General features: G+C 46.0%; 1 protein-coding gene across 3 annotated transcripts in view; it reads right to left on the bottom strand.

Moving 5' to 3' along the window:
• Window positions 1-19,660, bottom strand: part of DOK5 (docking protein 5) — a 349,205-nt gene that overhangs the window by 14,913 nt on the left and 314,632 nt on the right. For all 3 annotated transcript variants that reach the window (XM_082745606.1, XM_082745607.1, XM_082745608.1), the window contains one exon: window positions 19,327-19,462. In XM_082745606.1, the coding sequence (XP_082601732.1) occupies window positions 19,327-19,462 (136 nt within the window). The remainder of the gene's footprint in view (window positions 1-19,326; window positions 19,463-19,660) is intronic.

Genomic DNA, 19,660 nt, shown 5'->3' with positions numbered 1-19,660 from the left:
CAGGTTAAACAAATGTGGCTTTCACTGGCTGGGGGGGCGTGGTCACGAGACTCTGCTTCCTCCTACTTTGCTACCCAAGGGATGAGCAGACGTGCAATCGCAAGACATGCCCCAGCCCCAGCAGCTGCGGAGTTCAACTCTCCGCACTTACTCCTTCTGTTAGCAGCGTTAGCTCAAGATCCCACCGGGGGACAAAGACGGGCTTCGTGAAAGTCAAACAAATGCCTTCTTGTACTTGAATGCTCGAATCTTCTCCCTAGACAGCAGGGACGCACCCAGGTCTCCTCCTCACCCAGGCTAAGTGAGTTCTGCCGCTGCCGGGTGGCCAGAAATACTCAACCAATCACTGGTTGTAACCGATAGGGTTTCGAAGGCACAAAAACATTATGCTGCTGGGAAGAGAGACCGACCACGGAGTCAGAGACTGTGTTCCAGTTTATGGTGCGCCACAAGAACCGTGGCATAGGGGACACACCCTCGTCTTGTCTGAGCCTCCAGGGGCCTTTTCTCATAGAACTTCTCTTTTCATGAGACAAAAAAAGGAAACATATAAAAAGTCATCAGACTGCAGTACAAAAGAATGAGGCCTTGCTACCTGCTACCCCACAGATGAACTTGAACAGGCGATACCAGGTGAACGAAGCCATTTGCAAAAGACCATTATGTTGCCAGAGTCCACTTATAGGAAATGTGCAGAACAGGCAAATCCAGAGAGAAAGGGAAGGCAAATGAGCGGCTGCCTATGGCTGGGCGGGTGACGGCTACGGGAGACAGGTTTCTTTTGGGGGCGATGAAAATATCTGGAGTTGATGGGGGTGACTGAAACAACTCTGTGAATATACCGAGACCCTTAAACTGTCCAGGTTAAGGGGTGTATTGTATGGTGTGCGGATGGTACCTCAGCAAGCTCTCCTGAGAAAAGTAAGATCAGATAGTGTGTGTCGTACAGACTATTAAAAAAACTCATGGTATAATAAACTAGTGGCTGGCGACTTCCAGTCAGTCCGTCCCAGGGGAACTGACATGGAAACTCGAGTGACACCTGGCCCTCGCGTGGTCGCCCACCACCATCATCATCATCAACAGCACCGACGGGTCCTTTTAAAGACCTCCCGTGGCTCACAGTGAGGGAAATGCTGCTCGCCCAGGCCCTTCTCTCCTCATGATGGGCAAAACATATCAAGCCTCTCGGGAGAGGAGAAAGTTCTAATGATGCTATTTACAGCTTCTCAGTGAGAAACACAAACAAGCAAACAAACCAACAACTGTCCTCCACACCACCAGCCACTTTCTGGGTTTGTGCATTCTTCCTTGGGTCTGGCTGACACTTGTGGCTTAGACACTTCTCTGATGAGAGGGAGACCCAGAGTACAGAGCAGTGGCGACTCTTGGCCGGAACACGCCACCACAGCGTCCTTCTCAGCCGCTTGACAGCAGAGCCCTGTGTTTGTCGAAACTGACCAGCACGGCAGGAGGAGGCTTTCTGCCGCGGCGGTGGCACATGGGTACCGCATGCGGTGTGTGTGTGACATCAGCCTGGCCCCGTTCAGACGCGGGCTCGCACCACCACAATGGCGGGTCAGCCCTTCTAGAACTCACTCCAACCACCTCAGGCTCTTAAACTTGCGCCCGGAGGCTCCTGACAGTACCGGGAGCCTGGGGTTTACCAAGAGCGACTTGGCATTTGCAAATCAGATGGGAAGTCTCCGTCCGCTCCACCTAGATCCTGAAGGGACGGAACCAGGACACGGTCTGCCAGTGGGATTCAGCCGTGAGTCAGGGCCGCCTCTCAGCCGGGATGTCTGCTCAACCCGACAGACTTCCAGAGCTCAGGCGGTTCTGACAGTATCCACGGTTTCAAGTATATATAAACCAACTTATTTTCTGTGGATATTTTAAGCACAAAGTGTGGGCAAAGTTGAGTCACAGGGACAATTCCAGAGAGAAATAGTAAAACCGTGTTCCGAAAAAAGGCAGCATCTCCGTGTCTCCCTCTTTGCACTCACCGGTCAGCCTTGCTAACAGCACCCTCCTGGTTCACTGACGTTCTCCCCTGGGCATCCTGAACGACGCCTTCCTTTTCTGCCTACTACTTCTCCAATGAAAAGAACATCTGAAAACATGCCTTACGTTTGCTCTCCAGACCATGGGTCAACGGTTCTCCAACCCCAGCAAGCAGGAGAATCACCCGGATGGTCCCATCCTCCAGGAATGTGCCTTTCTACCAAGTCTCCAGAGGGCTCTGATCTCAGGGGTCCAGGGACCATACTTTGAGAATCACTGCCCTGTGTCCTTAGGACCAATCACGATGGAGGGAAAAAGAAGTTCTCCACTGTGGTAAGAGCCCAAATTTGGCCAACAATCGGGATAAAGTCTGAAGCTGCCACTAATAATTGCAGGACTCCAGGCTAGTTATTTAGCTTCCTTTTATTCCTTCTACCACCTCGTCAGTAAAAAAGAAAAAAAAAGTTGCTTCTACTTCGCAGCTAATTTTAAGAACATCCATGGCTTATTGTGGGGTTCCATCCATTTAGCAATATTGTCATTAAGCCCCATATCAACCAAAATACTGTCTTTAGCAAGAGTTTCTGAAAAGGGTCTTATTAGGAGCATTCACATCTTTTTAAACCTGAATATTTGATACTGGACTCTTCCTGGGTCATGACAGGAGCTTGAAAAAAATATTCAGGCAACAACAATAAAAAAGCCACCCAGTTAAATCCCGAAAAACATAAATATGTTTAGAGAATATATCTAACCACCAGGTCCCAGTTAGTACTCAAGGCATTCAGTGAATAAGGATGAACACAGCTCGGTGTGGGCACATGGATAACTGGAGGAAAAGGAGAAAATCCAAAAGTCCCCCTAAAACCAAAGTCTCCCTCTCCCCCACCCTGGGGAGCATACAATCTCCAAGGCATCTCTGCCCATACATCTGGTAGCATTTTGCTCAGCACCCAAAAGGGGGTGGGAGGGAGGTCCACATCTCGTTTATGGTCCATTTCTTTAAAAGTTGAAATAAACTGTGTTCTTTCTTCCCTAGTAGTGATATATTTCGGTTACGTTCAGGGAACACACAAAAGTACATAAGGTAGATTTGAAATCAGCCCTATACACATCACCTAGGAAAAACAAAAGCAAAGAAAAAAAGAGAACTTTTAACATGTTAATAATTACCTTCTAGTCTTTTTGTTTAAACTGTGCATGCATAATGTGTATTTTTTAAATATTTATTTATTTATGAGAGAGAGAGAGAGAGAGAGAGAGATCACAAGTAGGCAGAGAGGCAGGTAAAGAGAGAGGAGGAAGCAGGCTCCCTGCGGAGCAGAGAGCCCGATGCAGGGCTTGATCCCAGGACCCTGAGATTATGACCTGAGCGGAAGGCAGAGGCTTTAACCCACTGAGCCACCCAGGCACCCCCGTAAACTGTATTAAACACAAGCTACATGAGTGTGGACATGCTGTCGTGTCCTCTTTTTTACATTTAATATATTGTGTACAGACCTTAACATTCCTAAACACTACTATCTTCTGTATGACCATGTTAATGTCTGTGCCATAGCCCATCCTTTGTCTATGCCTTACTTTGTTTGCTCGTTTATAAGAAATAAATTATTTCTTATTTATCAGATGTGATCGTGGAATTAAATTCTGACCCAATCTCCTCCTTAACATTTTTTTTTTCCTGCTAACCACAGTTGTTATGCTGGGACCCACTCCATCAACAACTATTCCCATAGTCAGTTTTTAAATGAATTTTAAAATTTAATGTTAATTTACATGTCAACTGGATTTTAGAGTGACTCAAAAATTACCTTTAAATGCTACATCAGAAAAGTAGATGACTTGATAATTTTGTTTTTATTCTTAAAGCTGTCTTACCTTCACATTACTGTGGCATCTGTACAACAGACTAATCTGTAGCCATTAGAAAGAAAAAGGCAAATCGCTGTTAAAGAGGTGTTGAAACCACCCTAAAAATAAGGAGCCACAATTACTTATCTGTCCATGCTCCCAGGGAGGGTTCATCACCGGGGTGGGTTTAGGTATCAACCATCCACACTATGATGGTTCTCAAATGCACACCTGGAGCTCCCCTCTGTCCCCCAAACCTCGGACTTCTGTGTGCATCATCCCATGTCTGCCCACGTGCTTCGCAGGCCTCTCTCGTTGAGCATGTCCATTCCTGAATTACCATTTCTCGCTGTCAACTTCCTCCAGTCTCCTCCCCTTCCAGGTAAACGGCTCTTCCATTTTACCTATTGTTCTGCTTAAAGCAGAGAAAGCCCTGTGAGGCTACCTTGTTGACTCTCTAGTCTACAGGATTGCTTACCCACCAGCAAAGCTGACTTTCCAATCTTCAGAATGTGTCAAGAACGCCCCACCTTTCACCATGTCCAGCCCGCCATCTTGGTCCATGTCACGGCACTCACCTAGATCCCAAGATGGAGGAAAGAGCTCCCAAACGTTCTTCCTATTGATACTCTTATTGCACCTACCTGGGGTCTTTCCCAAATTTTAAAAGTGAAGTCAGCCTATCTCCCCTTCCTCGAAACCCTCAAATGACTTTCCAACCCACTCCAAGAAAAATCCAAGTCTTTATCACAGCTACAAGGTCATATAGCGCCTGGCTTCTCGTTATTTCTAGACCACACCCCCACTTCTTCCATCTCCCCACTTTATCTGCTTCAAAATCACAGCCTTCTTGACCTTGAACATGCAAAGCATAAAATGGCCTCAATACCCTGGCAGAGAGCTGAGGGCAGTTAAGGGTGAGCCGTGAAAATTTCTTAAGGCCCCCTCTGGCTGGAACAATGGGCGCTCAGAAATTTTCAAGGCTCACTCTGTACCCCAGCCCTCTGCCAGCGCATCACCCCATCAGAGCAATAAACCTCCATCGCTCTCTCTTGCTTTACGCTGTAATGTTCTTCGGAGCAAACGCCAAATCTTGATAGATAGATTTATATGTCTACTGTTGATCGTCTCATCCCCCACAACAATGCAGCAAATTCTTTGGACAAGGAGTGTTTCTTGTTCTCTGCTGTCCTCCTGCTTCCTACCACAAGACCTGCCACAAGGTAGATACTCCTATTTGCAGAATGAATGAATGTATTAATAAGCAGATTTGCATTTTACATCATGCACAGATCCAATTCTTAATCCAAAAGTCTCTTTTTGATACTAAATGCATCTCAAAATAAATCACAGCTTCCTCCCTCGACGGCACCACATCCATTCACCAGTTTAAAGAACCTGGTAGCTCTGAATCGGGCACTGTTGGTTATGTGCAAGCACAGCACCCCTCCAAGACCAGGCTCGGACAGAGCAGACATCTCTCTTCTTCCGACACTGCAGCTTTATAGACCCTCCCACCCCGCAAGCCTCTACCCCTTTGGGTCTTCTCAAATGAGACTTACGAGAAGACGAAATCCAGGAGAAGTTAAAAGGAGACGAGAAAAGAGTTCTCAAAGAAGCTAAAACATAATTTCAGATCTCTAGCCCGAGAGAAGCACTTCAAATATCTCATGAATAGTAAATATGTTTTGAACTGAATCTTAAAATGTTAGGCTTATTCTTACAAAATCCAGACCAAATGTCTCCCTTAAAAGAGAACAGTGGCTTTAGACAATACTTAAAAAAAGAAAAAAGACATAAAGATCAAGCATGTGTTTGTGGAGCATGCAATCTGTTTCCCCGAGTCTAACAAATCCCTATTTCTGAAGTTTATCAAACACACTGCAAAGTACCAGCAGATCTGTCTTGTATGGTTCAGTGCTGGGAGTCATTTATTGAGATAACTACGTTTGCTGCATTTTGTGGGGTTCCTTCTGCTTGATGAAGCAGATTCATTCAATCAATACAAACTGCTTAAAATGTTAATTGCTACGCTAAGTGGCAGTAACCAATCCCTCCTGAACAGAGATGCAAATATTGTTGAAAAAGTCCCGTCATCATTGCGGGGCAACCCCGTGGTGCATGAGAAGATGGAATTCGTTCTCACGGCAGTGTACACAGGTATGCAGAGAGGCTCCTGGGCCTGCCTTTCCTCCACCTGCTGGACAGGTATCCTCCCCTTTGTGTGGGAGGAGGAAAAGGATTTAAGGAGGATTTTAAGAGGATTTCTTAAAAGCGTCTAGTGTTCTTCAGTGAGAGAGCATCACATGATCCTACTTTCCCAAACCCTTAAATGCAGACCACTGATACAACACATGTAAAGAGTGGTTAGTGTCCAATAATTAGACAATGAAAGAACTCTGAGCATAATGACATTCCGTTCCCAGCAGAGGACTGTGTTCTCTGATTGATTGGCATATATCTTCCCGAGAATCTTTATAGGTATACAGGACATCAAGGTATGCAGTCCCCTGTTGTGCTATCTTCAGCACTTGTCCCATTTCTTCCAGGGACCAAGGAACCAGACCCCGCGTCAATTTAGAGCAGTGGTTCTCAAAGTGTGGTGCCTGGACCAGCAACATCAGCATCACTTGAGAACTTACTAGACATTCAAATTCCAATTCTCCACTACAGACCTGTGAAACACTGGCGCTTGAGCCCAGTGACCTGGGGCTCACTAAGCCTTCCAGGTGACCCTGATGCACTCTGAAGGTGCAGAAGCACTGTCCCAAGTCCCACCCCCCCCACTCTCTCGCCCTTTCCCCCGGTGCCCAGCCCACAAACATCTACGAGGGCTCTAGAAGTCTGTTTTCCAACTATGCAAAGTCCCCAGATTTTATCCTCTCTGCCAGTTCCGATCAAATCCACATCCTGGGCGGGGCGTGCCTGGGTGGTTCAGTGGGTTAAAGCCTCTGCCTTCGGCTCGGGTCATGATCTCAGTGTCCAGGGATCGAGCCCCATGTCGGGCTCTCTGCTCAGCGGGGAGCCTGCTTCTCCCCTCTCCCTCTGCCTGCCTCTCTGCCTATTTGTGATCTCTGTCAAATAAATAAGTAAAATCTTAAAAAAAAAAAAAATATCCACGTCCTGGGCTTTACATTCCTCTCCTGACTCTTCACATACTAATTATGAGCTACTGAGCCTCAGTTTCTCCCTCTATGAAACAGACCTAATAGTGCTTCCAATGAAATACAAAGTACTCCAGTATTTTGGAAAGCAATACAGCAACACCGATTTAAATTTAAAAATATTTACAACCTTTAATTCAGCAATCCTGCTCCCGGGTTGACAACATTCAGTTACATAAAGTAACATTCAGAAACTCAGTTAAAGTGGGGCGCCTGGGTGGCTCAGTGGGTTAAAGCCTCTGCCTTTGGCTCAGGTCATGATCTCAGGGACCTGGGATTGAGCCCCATGTCGGGCTCTCTTCTTAGCGGGAAGTCTGCTTCCCCTTTCTCCCTCTGCCTGCCTCTCTGCCTACTTGTGATCTCTGTTTGTCAAATAAATAAACAAGATCTTAAAAAAAAAAAAAACTCAGTTGAAGTTAACATATATAAGTAAGAGCACATATACGGAGATGTATGATGTAGAATTGTTTATCAGTGACCCCCCAAAATCTGATATTCCCATAGATAGGCTAATAAGTGAGTGTCACATCAAGACCCTGAAATACCAACCAATCCAGTAAAAGGAATGAATGAGACCAACGCCAGCCACCTGTCTGTCAAGGGCTAGAGAGCAAGCAGCTTTGCAGGCTGGACGGCCCTCATCAAGCCAATGAATCAACTCTTATGCTTCAGTATGAAAGCAGCCATAACATGATCTCACTGAATGAACATAGCTGTGTTCCAATAAAACTTTACTTACAAAAACAGGCATAAGCTAGATTTGACTCATGGGTCAGAGCTGGCTACCCCTTGAGTCAGACTTATGATAGATGTCTTTTAAGTACTGTATTTCCATGAGGTATTTACTGTTAAATGAGAAAGCCCGGGGGTAGCTTTAATATGTAATAGGATTACAATTTTATAATACAAACAATGACTTCCAAACACTGATATTACACATGTATCTACATGTGTGTCTATAGATATGGATTTTTGTATGGGATCACAAGGGTACAGAGAAAAACAAGGAAAGCACAATACAAACTCCTGCACAAGATTTAGGAGTTGCTAAGGAGGGAAGGAGGGAATGGTAGACGCATACAAATAAATGACGAAGACAGAAAATACTGTCGTAGCAACCATCCTCTCTATGAGCCTATCTCTGTAGTTAGTTAAATGTCACATACGTGTGTTTCTGTAAAAATAAACAGGATTCAAAAACCAACCCCATCTCTTAAGACAGCGGTGAAAATTAAATGAAATACAGCATTCAGACCCTCCGCGTAGAGCCAGATGGAGCGACGCATTCCAGCTGTAATCATCCCGCTATTAGACGAAGCCCCGTAACTTGGTTTGCTGCTTACACACTCCCCGGCGGTCCTTCCTCTCCCCTGACCCCGTGCGGTGAGTTCTGTACTGAAGGTTCTTTAGTTCCTCCACTCACTGCGCCCATTGATATGCTCTGGGCATCACTTTTAAGTCATGCGGTAATGCCAGGGGCTGGAAACTTGAAAATGAATGAAACGCAATTCCTCCGCTCCCCAGGATTTTAGAGTAAATGGCCGGAGAGCTAGAGGCGGGCTTTGGTCAAGGGGCCTGCCCTCTGCCTCCACAACAGCCCTCCCTCCTCTACAAAAAGAAAGCAGACTTCTGGAAGTAGAGCTCTCCTTCAGTGTGGGTGGGGCGAGGGGAGGAGATTCCTCGCACACGCGTGTGTCACACGCCTGGTACCCGGCATGACTTCCGGCACACAGGAGGTGTGCGGTGTGATGGGGATCAGCGACCGAATCACTAAGTGAGTAAGAAACCTCTGTGACATCCCACCCCCTCTGCCATGTTATCCTTTCTTACTGTAAGTCAACGCCAATAACAGCTCAAGGTTGATTTGTATTGGGTAAGTTCCAGACACTGTGTCAAGAAATCACTTGCCTTATCCCACCTGGCCAGGTAGGTATTAATAAAAACCCCCTTTACAGAGCGCGAGAAGCAAACACTAAGGGTGGTGAAGTCACCTGCCGAAGACACTGGGCCACCATTTAGGACTGGTCTCTTAATTACTCCGGAGATAAAGCTCATACCACCATCCGTGTGTTCTACAAAACACTGAGGTGGTTACAAAGGCCTTAAAGAATGGGCTCAAATCGGGGGCACCTGGGTGGCTCAGTGGGTTAAGCCTCTGCCTTCGGCTACGGTCATGATCCCAGGGTCCAGGGATCGAGCCCCACGTTGGGCTCTCTGCTCGGCGGGGAGCCTGCTTCTCCCCTCTCCCTCTGCCTGCCTCTCTGCCTACTTGTGATCTCTGTATGTCTTAAAAAATAACCTTAAAAAAAAGAATGGGCTCAAATCCTGTTCTGAATGATAAAAGACACCTGAATTTTACTTCCAAAGCTCAGAGAAATGGCAAGTGGCCAGAAGTCTAGGCTGCTCGGAGAGGGTTACGCCCCTGCCAACTTGGGCAACAGAAGCTACCAGTGATTCCGCCAGGCCCTCAGACCCCCACGGTCCCAGGGGCCTTCTCGCAAGTGGAAATTAGCAATCTGCCAAACACGTGGTCCTTCCTCGGCTTCCTCACGAAACCCATTCTCACGGCAGTCTGATCCTGATTCCGGCTCTGACAGATGTTTGGCTTAAACCACCCAGAGCGCTGTCTTGACTTCCTCTAACCCCCTCCCTCGCTCCGACATTTGCAGGAAAAGTGATGGGGATCCCCATCGCCGAGATGCTCCCGAGCTATCCCCGAGTATTACGGACGTGTCAAGCAAAGACAGCCGGGCGGAGGCTTACCCGTGGAATGTCAGAGAGCGAAGGAGAGACAGACAGAGCCAAGGAAAGGGAGGAGGAGAGCCAGTCCGCTCTCCTGGGAAGGGAAAGTGCAGCAGAGACACGACTGCGCCAACGGGACTCGCTCAGACTATGCCTCCCTTGTCCCCCACAGCTTTGAGAAAGCAGACGGTTGCTGAAACCAGCCGTTTGGGGCCAACTTTCCAAGGGAAGCATTTTGCTGAACACCAGATGCACTCAAACGGTTATTTTCATGGGGAATGAAAGTGATTTGCATCAATTTATTCAGAGCCATCTGAGTTCTCAGCCACATGCATAAAACAAAATCATTGCTCCCTTTGCTTCTGGTAACTTTTTATGCCTCTTTGCGAAGGATATCCTCTCCCCGTCCATGCACGGAAATTGATACCCTCGGGGACTATTTTCTACAACCTCTTCAAGCAGACCTGCTTGAAACCTGGGCCTTGGCGTGGCATGAAGAGGGAACTGGATTTGGTATTTGGGCTTCATTTCTCCTTTTCTCTATCCTCATAAAATGGTCCACTTGGCCCGGATTTTGTTCATTCGACAAACACGTAGTAAGTCCTGTGCCAGGCCCTGAGCGTATTACAGACACAGGGAGCCTAGCCTCTGCCCTCTGGAGGCTTCCAGCTTCTAGAAGACCGGCCAGTTACTCGGTTAGATTTTGAAGCTAATGCCCGGGGCAAAAATCCCATAGGGTCCAACTGAACTCACCAGAAGCAGATGCTTTTGTGACACGATGCAGTGCACATGCTGGAACTGAGACCAGGGAGCAAAGGGTGGTTTGTGTTTTCTGTCCTATGCTTACTCTGGGCACAAGTCTACTGAGAGGTGGCCCGGGGGCCCGGGTGGGCCATGCAGATACCGTATACTTTGTTCAGTTGCACTCCGGAGTGGGTATCACCACTCTGGGCATATTTATAGGGTCCTGCAGAGTGCCAGCCCCTGCGGGAGCCCCACACCTAAGGCAGGGGCCTGACCTTACAATCTGATGCCGCCGTGCCCGCACCAACACCACAGAAGATCTTAAGGAAACCACATACAACGGCATTCAGCCCCATCAGCCAAATTCCTGGTGTTGCCTTGGACATCGCCATTGCTACAGTGTGAGTCTCTTTCTCCCAGCTCATCCATGCCAGTTTCTGTGAGCAAAAAGGGAATCATTATGGTGGCTCACATCTGACTCTTCCCATGCTCCTCCAAAGTGCCTTACATGTACTAGCCCGTGTGAATCACACCACATTGTGAGGCAAACACACTCTTATCACCCCCAGATGACACGTCAAGTAAACAAGGCAAAGGGAGGCCAAGCTGCAGACGGCGGGACGGACATTCGATCCCAAACACAGTGACCCATCAATTTCTGGCCCAGCTTTCACGCAGAACCTGCCGATCGTTAGAACAGGGTTCCCAACCTCCCGCTGCTGACATCTGGGAGCAGGCTACTCTTTGTTGTGGGGGACTGTTTTGTGTATTATAGGATGTTCAGAGCATCCCTGGCCTCTGACCCTGAACCCTGTGTTAACAACCAAAATGATTCCAGATCCAAATGTCTCTTGGGAGGCAAAACTGCTAGCCACCGAGAATCACCGGTTTAGGGTGACTATACCTTTCAGTTTTCCTGGCTACGTCCTGTTTACATCTGTTATGCAGGCATTACTCTTCATCAGGGCCAACATCAAGGGCAGATGACCCCTGTAGTCACACAGAGCCCCACGCTTGGTTTGATGTTCTGCCGTCACCATCTTGAAAAATCATAACTTTTGAACAAAGGACCTTATGTATTCATTGTGAATCGGGCCTGCAAATTACAAGACCAGTCTTGCTCTTAAGAAGGCTGACCTTCCCTGGGGATAAAAATATATGTTTATAAAAAATTTAAAATTTAAAATTTAAAAAAAAAAAGAAGGCTGACCTTGACTCTCAAAAGTGTCCCAGCTGGGAAAAAACTCCTAGGGTAACCCTACTAATTATATGTAATAGAGCCTTTAAAGGCTCACCATGTGATTTTTTTTTTCCTTGTTGAGTGAAAAATACAAAAGTCTGGTTTGCTCTTCTGTCAGAGGCTACACAGCTGGTTTTAGCCACCAAGCAGCACATTCATACTTACACTTTTTGCATTTTGCATCATAGATTCCCTGGTGCATATACACTCTGACATTCTCCCCAGTAAGAGCGAGCCTCTGCTACCAAGCAAATAGCCCCAATCCTCCATAAAAAGAGGTCTCAGGGACATAGGTTTCCTGGAAAAAATCTAAAGGGCAAGAGGTATGTATTGTTCCCCTGAAGCAGGGGACTAAAACTTGAATGTCTACACGGGTATGCAGATAGCAGAAATCAGTGAAGTCTTCTGGTTATTGAGACACCAAGAAACGATAAGACTAGGCAGCCCTGAAGGCCATTCATCCTCTCAAAATGGTAGCTACCACTCAATTTTAATTCAGGTGGACACGCTGTTACCAGATAGTCTCAGTTCTTCAAAAGATACAACTATGTATTTTATGTGAAACCTTCCACTGTAAACACTGGGAACTAATTTAATTTAAAAGATATCATCTGTGCCAATCACTTGTAGACCAAACAAAAAGTGGTCTCCCCACATGAGCTCCCAACACCTGTGCCATCATCTTCAGTTGTCTTAACTCCTTTTCCCTGCTCTGGTCATTTGGGGACTCCACCAAAGTTTCCTTACTGCCTGAAGCTGAATCCATAGATAATTTTACTCCCCCCGCCCCCGACCCCGTCACATAGTGGAAGAGGAATTGTATTTTATGCTTGCATGGGTTGATAAATATTTGGGTAGGAACCTAGCATGTAATCGATTTCCAGTTCCACAAAAATAATTGACTGGATCTCCTTAAAATATTGAAACTTGCATAGTTGGCGACAATAGCCCATGCTGGCACTACCTCTGAATGCATTCTCTAGGCAACATTCTCTTTGGCAGATCCTGGTCATACCCAACACTTTAAGATCACGAATAAAAGAGCCATACAAGGCAGAGCACATACGCTGGGGCAACCAAAAGCTGAAACCCCTATTAAATGATTTCTTAAAATGACTGATTCTGGTTAAAATAAAAAATGGCCTCTGGTTTTGCTGACAGGCATTTGGGATTATTGCTTTGCTTTTAGTAAACTCCTAGGAGGAAAAGCAAATCCACATGGTGTGGAAGAGAGGGACTGATTAATAATCAAAGTACATTTGTGTCTAACAATGAAAGCCAAGATGCAGAGGGCCGTCAGTGAGCTACAGCTTGGAGGCCAAATCCTGGTGGCCCGTGTTTTATGGCCCAGAACCTAGAACGGTTTTTCCATTTTTAAAGTAAAAAAGAAGAGGGGGAGGGGGTCAAGGAGGAAGAAGAGGTAGAGGAGGAGGAGGAAGCAGCAGTACTCTATGTGGCTCCCAAAATATAAAATATTTACTATTGGGCCCTGTACAGAAAATGTCCACCAACCCTTGGAGATGGATACATCACTCATTTCCTAACTTCTCAACATTGATTAAAAATGTCACTGAAATGATCCTACTTCTCTCACCATCCCCAGCGCCAACACCATCTCTACCCTCTCTGTGATGACTCATTTTGGAAACCTGTATTACTCACCATTGCGCATCTGGTCAACCAGATGCACTCTCTGCTCTCATATGAACATCTTCGGTTCCGATCATGCACTGCTGCTGTCTTACCGCCATCAGGCTGTCCACGGGCTGCCTATTTACAGTGCCACCATCTTAAACATTAATATTAGTGTCAGAAGTTATACACAAAGCTGCAACCTGTTGGCATCATTCAGTTTGTTTCCTTTCCTTGTGGAGACAGCGCCACCAGCTGACAAGGACCCTGGCGAGGTCCCAGGAGAGCCTGGCTATGGGGAGGGGTTGCATGAGCTAGGACAGCGCTTCATAACCAAGTAAAGGGACTCCTGAAATCCGCCACTGCACGGCGCAGGTTATGAGGTTATTATGAGAGACTGGAAGGGCGCACTCCGAAAATGACATTTCCCCCGTAATATACCAGAACGAAAGTCATAGCAAATTTAAGAAAGAAACCTGAATTTCATCTGTTTCTGTCCTATCTTTAGAGTAAATTCCTGGCAGTATCATTGCTGATACAGAGATAAGTGAATTTAATTTTGATAAATAAGGATGAATTGCCCTCCAGGGAGACTACAGCAAACTGAACTCACAGGACTATACCGCTGAATGCACTGAGGGTGTCAATCTGAACTCTTTATCTAAATTTTAAGCTCTGGTAAAGATTCAAAACAGGTTTTTTGGTTTTTTTTAAATGTTTATGTTCTCCATATGACTTACCACAATGTTTTCTTTGCAAACAGTAGATAGGTGTTCCACAAAAGGTTTTTGAATCATAATTATTATGCCAGGATACAAAAAGGGTTCACTTGGGAGTGGGAAAAAGCTGATAAATTCTTTAAGCAGTACACAATAAACAAAGAAACAAACAAATCAATTAAATAATGCAAAAATCAATCTATAAGTGAACCCAATTAACCAGAGCCCACAAAGAGAAGAGATAAAACTTGATTTTTTTTTTTTTTTTGAGGGGGTGGTTTGGGAACAGAGGGGCAGGTTGAGCTGGGAGAAGAGTGTTTAGATACATTTAAAAAATAATAAAATAAAATAAAATAAAAACATCCGGGAAGAGCTTATTTCAGAGTCTGAATAGTAATGAAATGGATTCTATGACTTCTTTGATTCTCTCTCTATTAAAACCAGATAGTTTATGGCTTTTTGAATTAGGTTGAGTAAGAATTACTGTGGTTTCCAGAACTGCGGAAGAATGCCATTTGAATTCTACAAATTCGTTACCTTTTCTTTGCAAAACCAAGCTTGGAAGTAAACCTATCAATCAGGCAACCCCCCCAAAAAAGTGACAAAGATGGGTTCAGATGAACTCTCAATCCTGGTTTCACCGTCAGGGCACAGGGGAGCTGCCTTGGTGCACCCTGGATGGAGCCTCGCCTGCAGCCCCTAGGGCAAGCCTGCTGAATTAGTCTTCCTCTACTTTATCACTTGATTAGCCTTGAAGGAAATTCTAAAAATGACAGGCCCAGGGGTGGAATGAGGCACATCCCACACACCGCCACTCCTTGGTCCAAAATTAGACTTTGTCACAGACACTGATCTCCAAGGTGGCAAAAATAGCAAAAGCTGCTCGGGGGAGTCCCGAGCTGTCCCGGCAGAGTCCCCGTGGCTTCTCCGGCAGGCCAGGTGGCAGCTGGTGAGCAAACAAGGTCTCGCTGCTCGGTCTCATTCAACAGTCTGTCCTTCCCTCCCAGTACTCCAGCCGCCAACCCCCCCAGCACTCCCTAGAGTACGGAATAACCACACTTTGCTTTTAAAAAGTGAGAACGTGAGAGAGGGATTTTGAAATACAATATTGCTATTTGGTGCCAAAACTACCCAAAGAAACAGGATTTCTTGTAACGAGGATCTTCTAGGGCATACTCTAAGTTGACAGATTTTTCCAAAAGGCACTCTGATAGTCAAGGTTATTTGCAGACTCTAAGCCAGTTCTTAGTGGAGACATGGGGTGGGGGGGGACAGGAGAGCTTTTAGACTCTCCGATGGGGCAAGGCACTGTGACGAGGGGTAGAGGTTTAGGAATCAGACATAAGGATCTTGCATTTCTGGCTCCGGTAGTAAGGAGCTCTGTGGCTGCAGGCAGGTGACGGAACCACTCTGAGAGTGAGTTTACTCATGAACGGATCCATCCCCACTCTAACCTTGACATGTGCCTGAAGCATCGCAACCTTGTGAGGAACTGAAACCATGCCAACCCTCCTGGCCTCCTGCAACTGTGAGATGATGAATGTGTGTTGTGTTATGGTGTGTAGTCGCTGGCACTTCGTTATGAAAGAATAGAAAACAAACAGGCCAGACATGGACAGTCCACAGACGGGTAGGTGACCTGTGGAGAGTAACAACAGAAGGATGTAGGGACTGTGGGCAAGTGGCGTCCCCCAAAGAGGGCAGATAAGACCTGGCATATCTGATTGTAGTTGCCTTGGGGGGTATAAGGTCAGTGCTGTCAGACCTTTCCACTTTTCAAAGATAGCGTAGAAATCAGAGTTTATGTGAAACCTCTCAATTTTTAAACACTGGTCACTAATTTGGTATTTTTAGAACACTGGCAAGCTAATCTCATGGAGGACAAAGAAAACCAGTCGTGAGTGATATGGAGAAAAGCAGGGTTCTCCCAGGACACCTGCTCCAGATTTGAGTCCCATGATTTCCAAGCTGGTGGCCTGGGGCCTTCCATACAGCAGCAGTTGTCGGGTTAGAAAGTCCTGAAAATACTGCTTGTTCCAGAGCAGACACAAGATATGTATTTATTATTATGGATATAAATTACTGTATTAGCTTCCTAAGGCTGTGGTCACAACTCACATGACTCGGGGCTTAAACAACCTCACTGTATCCTCTTACCGCTCTGGGGACCACATGTCCAAAGCCAGTTTACCGAGCTGAGGTCAAGAGGTTGGCCAGGCTGGATCCTTCTGGAGGCTCCAGGGGAGAACACTACCTTCTCCAGCATTTCGGGGTACCCACATCCTTCGGGTCACATCTCTCTCCCCCACCTTCAAAGCCACCAGCAACAAACTTCATATCTCTCGCTCTCTGTCCCTGTTTTCACCGTCACTTCGCCTTCTCTTACTGCTCCTGTTTCCCTCTCATAAGGACGCTTGTGATAATACCGGCTCACTTGAACGGGCCAGGATAATCTCCCCATCTCAAGAGCCCTAACTTGATCATATCTGCAGACTCCCTTTAGCCGCATAAGGACACATTTATAGGTTCCAGGGAGTAGGACCCATCTTTGGAGTGTCCTAATGACTCAGCCTATCACTACTATCGTTCCTGTGATGAGACCGACACACCTCCTCTTTACAGCTGCTGGGTTCAGGTCACAAGTCTGATCCCAACCAATGCACTTTACAGCTGCAACTTCAAACAGGGGCAGGTCCCACGGGAAAGCACCTGTCTGTAGAGGTGGGTTTGGGAATTTTTATAACAGAGGCAGCCAACAGTGGGGTCAGGGATTCCTAACAATGAGGCTGAGCCCAGAGGTGGGCATCACCATCTTTTTCCATTTAAGACCTGGACTACCCGGAGAAGCAAGCCAGTAGTGGTAAACATGCAATTCCTAGCTGAGAAAATAGCCAGATCTGTGTAGATCTGTTCTTCGATACCAGAAAATGCAGAACTGTAGCCCCGGGAAGGGCGGGGGGGGGGGGCTGGAAGGGCTGTCTTCATTGGCTGCATTGTCCCGGGGTGGTTCTTTTCTCCCCAAATCAGGGAGTGATTCACGTACATTAATTCTGAGCATTTCATAATCCCCACTTAACATCCTTGAGATTCAGATCCCATTTTGAAGCTTACTCATTTCCATCTAAAACAGGAAGTTGTTACTTTAAAAATCATATTCATTTTATGGAACTCATTAAGCATACAGCAAATTAAGAGCAAACAACATTATTTTCCAGTTACATGTGCAAAGGGATGATCTAAACGAATTACTCATATTCCTGATTAATTTTTAGTGGAAGTAATGAGGAGGTTGTAAATGGAAAAACATGTGCATACCAAACCTGCTTTTCAAACACAAAACAATTTATGTTAATTGATGGCTTTACCAGTAAGGTAATCTTGGAAAAACTCCCTCAGATGCTTAAAAGCATCTAATGGAACAGGTAAACAATTTTAACACAAAAGAAGTGTTGCCCTGTAAAGTTCCAAGTGGACTTGAAGTCTACCTTACAGCCATCTGTCTGACTGTCTGTCTATCCATTCACCAGCCACCCGTCCATCCATCCATTCATTTATCTTATCTCCACTGCACTATCCAGAACTTGTAGGCATAGGGGAAATGGATACCAAGACCACATTAGTTCAAAAAAAATATTCTGAAATTGGTGGGGAGAAAATCAAGAGCAGAATATTTCATGATGTGTGAAAATGATATGAAATTTGAATTCAGTGTCCATGAATAAATTTGCTTTGCAGCGGAGTCATATCCACTAGATTACATTTTTATCTAGAATTGCTTCTGTAAGTAGTGAAGTAGTTGCAACAGAGACCATCTTACGCCACAAAGCCTACAGTATTTACCGGCTGGCCCTTCACAGAAAGTTTTGCTGATCTACGCTCTATAATCCCAGACCACTGCATACACAAGTCATCTGGGAATAATCTGAGGCCACGTTGGGACAGATCATTTTTCGAGCATGCTCTTCCTTTGCTTTAAATCCAACCACCCCACATGTTTAAATCATACGTTTTCAAACTACCCTAACCTTACAGTGCTGGCCCAGTTCCCTTTGGTTTTGCAGACTTCCTTCCAGATGTGAGGCTCTATGCATTTATTTGCGGCCACAATGCATGATTTGCATTACTTTTAACTGTTGTGCCTTAAGACTTCAATCCTAACTCTCTATGCAGTCCCTAGAACGATGCAATGAGCAGGGCAGGTAATCCCAGGGAGCTCTGTGCCCATGGGTATTTGAGTTTGTGTTGTCTTTATGAATCAACGTCCGTGAAGGCTGACCAACCAGAGATGGGAGACGCACGGCTCTGGGCAGGATGGAGTCTCTGCACAGGTTTCCCTTGGCCCACAAAGCGTTACTGTTTTGTCACTGGTCTTAGCTAGAATTCATCTCCAACAGTGGCAAACTACAAGATATTATATACAGACTCAAATCCTTGGCTTCCCTAGAAAAAAATCAAGAGATGTCCTACATGGAGCCCTTAGGCTCATCAACAGTCCTCTGGTCTTGGGCTTTTGATATTTTACCCCCATTCCCTTCAGCGCTCTTCTGTCTGGCTCCCATCACCATTTGAAATGATAATGTCTGGTACAGCTATGAATATATACCCATAGGAAGATAATCTACACAGTTGTGTCTACAGGTGTCCATATGCATCCAAATTAATTCTGATGAACATAGTCATGACGGTGGACTAATGATGATGTTCCCTCCCCGATTCATATATTGAAATCTTAACCTCCAAGGTGATGGGGTTAGGAGGTGGGGCCTTTGGGAGGAGATCAGGTCATGAGGGCAGAGCTCCCTTGCCCCATCCATCAGTGAGACACAGAAAAGAGAGTCATCTATGAACCAGGAAGTTGGTCCCACCAGACACTGAATAGACCAGCACCTTGATCTTGGGACAACAAGCCTCCCAGTGAGAAATACATAAATTTCTACTGTTGATAAGCCACCCAGTCCTCTGGTACTTGCTGGAGGAGCCTGAACTGATAAAGACATGCACAAGTAGGAACTGAAGTACAAAGCACATCAACAGGGATGTCCGGACACTGTGCCACCAGCTGGCTCTTGGGGCTTTGCAAAGATGGCATTTAATCCAAGTAATACACAGTTGAGTTCAGGAGAAAGCCATCTGCTCAAATACTGCAGGCCATATTTTTCAGCATAAAGATTCTATGATTGCATTCTACAAGGGTATGCACTGGGTCATAAGGAAGAAATTCCGCACATACCATTGAATTTTTCACGCTCTGGAGCAAGCGCTCATGCTGCTCCGCTATCGCCAAGGCAGCGGAGTGGACCTTCTGGTAGATGGCTTCCCCATCTCGCGTTTGAAAGATAAACAGCCCTTCCCCAGTTTCACACATCCTGTGAAAACAAAAACAAAAAGCTTGTGAAAATCCAGCTCCAAGAACTGCCACGCACGGGGAGCCTAGAACACTCCATGAAACGAGACCCATTGATTTCACACACGTTCAGGATTGTTGTCTACGTTGGTTAAATGACGTTAACTAGAATCAAAATTTCCAAAGGATTTGTTGTTAATCTGGGCAGGAACCATTCATA

Source organism: Mustela nivalis, assembly GCF_964662115.1.
Source record: "Mustela nivalis genome assembly, chromosome: 8".
Classification (NCBI taxonomy): Eukaryota; Metazoa; Chordata; class Mammalia; order Carnivora; family Mustelidae; genus Mustela; species Mustela nivalis.
Note: the sequence above shows the minus strand (reverse complement) of the source record. Positions and strands in the feature narration are given on the sequence as shown.